Source organism: Macrobrachium rosenbergii, chromosome 21 (assembly GCF_040412425.1).
Source record: "Macrobrachium rosenbergii isolate ZJJX-2024 chromosome 21, ASM4041242v1, whole genome shotgun sequence".
NCBI lineage: Eukaryota > Metazoa > Arthropoda > Malacostraca > Decapoda > Palaemonidae > Macrobrachium > Macrobrachium rosenbergii.
Window position 1 is genome coordinate 38,924,273 of NC_089761.1, and position 2,500 is coordinate 38,926,772.

Below are 2,500 nucleotides of genomic sequence, written 5' to 3' on the forward strand. Positions count from 1 at the left end.
ATATGTATATATATATATATGTACATATATATATATATATATATATATATATATATATATATATATATATATATATATATATATATATATATATATATATATATTTTTTTATTTATATTCATTTTTATTTATATTCATATTTATATATGTATATATATATATATATATATATATATATATATATATATATATATATATATATATATATATATATATAATTAATTTAAATATATATATATATATATATATAATTAATTTAAATATATATATATATATGTGTGTGTGTGTGTATTATAGTACATTACTATGTCCTCTCAACCAAGTCATGACCAATTTCAGTGCCTCAAAAAGTGAGCCAAATCCGCCCCCTCCCCGTAAAACATCCCAATCCCTACCTTACCTCAGACTTCCTATAAACTTCCTTGATGACCGGATCCTTATCATTGGTGAAATAAAGCCTCGGCTGAGCTTTGAGTAGCGTGTCGTGAATTCCCCAGCGGCAGTTTTGTAAGCTGAGCAGATCCTCGAAGCTGTCTATGGGCTTCGTCATGCTCTGCACCGACAGCTGGGCGACGAGGGACGATCTGAAGAAGGTCGAGATGACCAGACAGAACAGCAGCCACAAGCCCAACAACATCTGGCCAACAGAAAGAATTGGTAAAACTCTACGGATTTACTCGTCCATATTTCATTAACTTCTCTTGCATGAGTTGCTGACGTATTTCTCTCATGAACACCGGACAATTATCGCCCAATATTAACGTAGAATAGAGAGGAAAAATAGCGAAAATTGAGAAGACTCGATAAAACATTAACTTTAATTATGCAGACATCATATTTAATAATAATAATAATAATAATAATAATAATAATAATAATAATAATAATAATAATAATAATAATAATAATAATAATTATAATAATAATAATAATGGAAAGAGAAACCCACAATATTCCTGTGCATAACTTGTTTACTTGTAAATATTTACATATTACTTGAATCTCGAGTACTTTCAGGTCCTAACTGTGACCCTTTTTCGAGAGATGTGAAGGTGGTCAGGCTGGTTCAAGGCCCAGCAATCTTCTGGAACTTCTTCTCCCTGTGCTGTCAATTATATGATGGCTGTCCTGGTTTCCATTCTCTTGAGAGTTGTTAATCCTCTCCTGTCGGTCTCATATCCTGATCTGATGGTCAGTGGGATTAACCCTTGTGGTAAGTGAGTGGTCACCATCGGTCTGTTGGGCAGGTGGCCTAACCTCCAGGTCAGAAGGGTCGATCTTAGCTTCTTCTGAGGTAAATCCTTTGTTTCCTTCTATCACTTTAATCTCTCTGATGAGTGCCCCTTCCACTACCTTCCTATGACTGATGCTATTGCTTTTGTATATAAGCCTACTGTTTTTAAAATCCATCCTCTGGGCAACTATTTTCTTGTTTTCTCTATCCCATGTACTCCCTTATATGTCTAAAATGAAACAAATTACATCAAAAATGAAAGAAATTAAATATAAATTTGTGTATACCTTTGACAACACCGTAAAAAACAAAGTATGTAAAAATAAATTGGAAGGAGAAGACAGTAATGCAGATGATATAGGTGGTATACATAATTAATTGCAACAGTTATGGAGACAAATATGTGGGTGAAACAGGTAGGGGAATAAGGACTAGAATCCAAGAACGCAGAAGGGCAGTACAGCTCAACTCACAGGGGAGTGCTATAGCTAGGCATTGTTGGAAAAAGGACCATAGGATGGATTTTAAAAACAGTAGGCTTATATACAAAAGCAATAACATCAGTCATGGGAGGGTAATGGAAGGGGCACTCATCAGAGAGATTAAAGTGATGGAAAGAAACAAAGGATTTACCTAAGAAGATCCCATAAGCCGAGCTTTAACATTAAAAGAAGCTAAGACCTGGAGGTTAGGTCTCCTGCCCAACAGACCGACGGTGACCACTCTCTTACCACAAGGGTTAATCCCACTGACCATCAGATCAGGATATGAGGCCGACAGGATGAGAGTAACAACTCTCAAGAGAATGGAAACCAGGACAGCCATCATATAAATGACAGCACAGAGAGAAGAAGTTCCTGAAGATTGCTGGGCCTTGAACCAACCTGACCCCCTTCACATCTCTTGAAAAAGGGTCACTGTTAGGACCTAAAAGTACTTGAGATTCAAGTAATATGTAAATATTTACAAGTAAACAAGTTATACACAGGAAATAAGTTTTTGGTCAATAATAATAATAATAATAATAATAATAATAATAATAATAATAATAATAATAATAATAATAATAATAATAATAATAATAATAATAATAATAATAATGGTATAAAGTTTTCAAGTACTTCATGGATGAAAAATACAAACTTAGGAAAATTCACAAGAGCAAATTGCAAAACAAAAGCATAAAAAAAAATAAAAACTCTAACCTGTCCTGTGCTATGCCTGGGAGGGTTGTGGGGCGGGTCTTCTAGCATCACAGCGATGCCA

At 33.9% G+C, this 2,500-nt stretch overlaps 1 protein-coding gene across 1 annotated transcript in view; it reads right to left on the reverse strand.

Moving 5' to 3' along the window:
* The window catches only part of LOC136849457 (glutamate receptor ionotropic, kainate glr-3-like), a 12,273-nt gene that overhangs the window by 1,707 nt on the left and 8,066 nt on the right, over nucleotides 1–2,500 (reverse strand). The window contains exons 5-6 of the mRNA XM_067122807.1: nucleotides 2,440–2,500; nucleotides 401–637 (exon numbers count right to left, since the gene is read on the reverse strand). The exon at nucleotides 2,440–2,500 is cut by the window's right edge and continues 124 nt beyond it. Of these exons, the coding sequence (XP_066978908.1) occupies nucleotides 401–637; nucleotides 2,440–2,500 (298 nt within the window). The remainder of the gene's footprint in view (nucleotides 1–400; nucleotides 638–2,439) is intronic.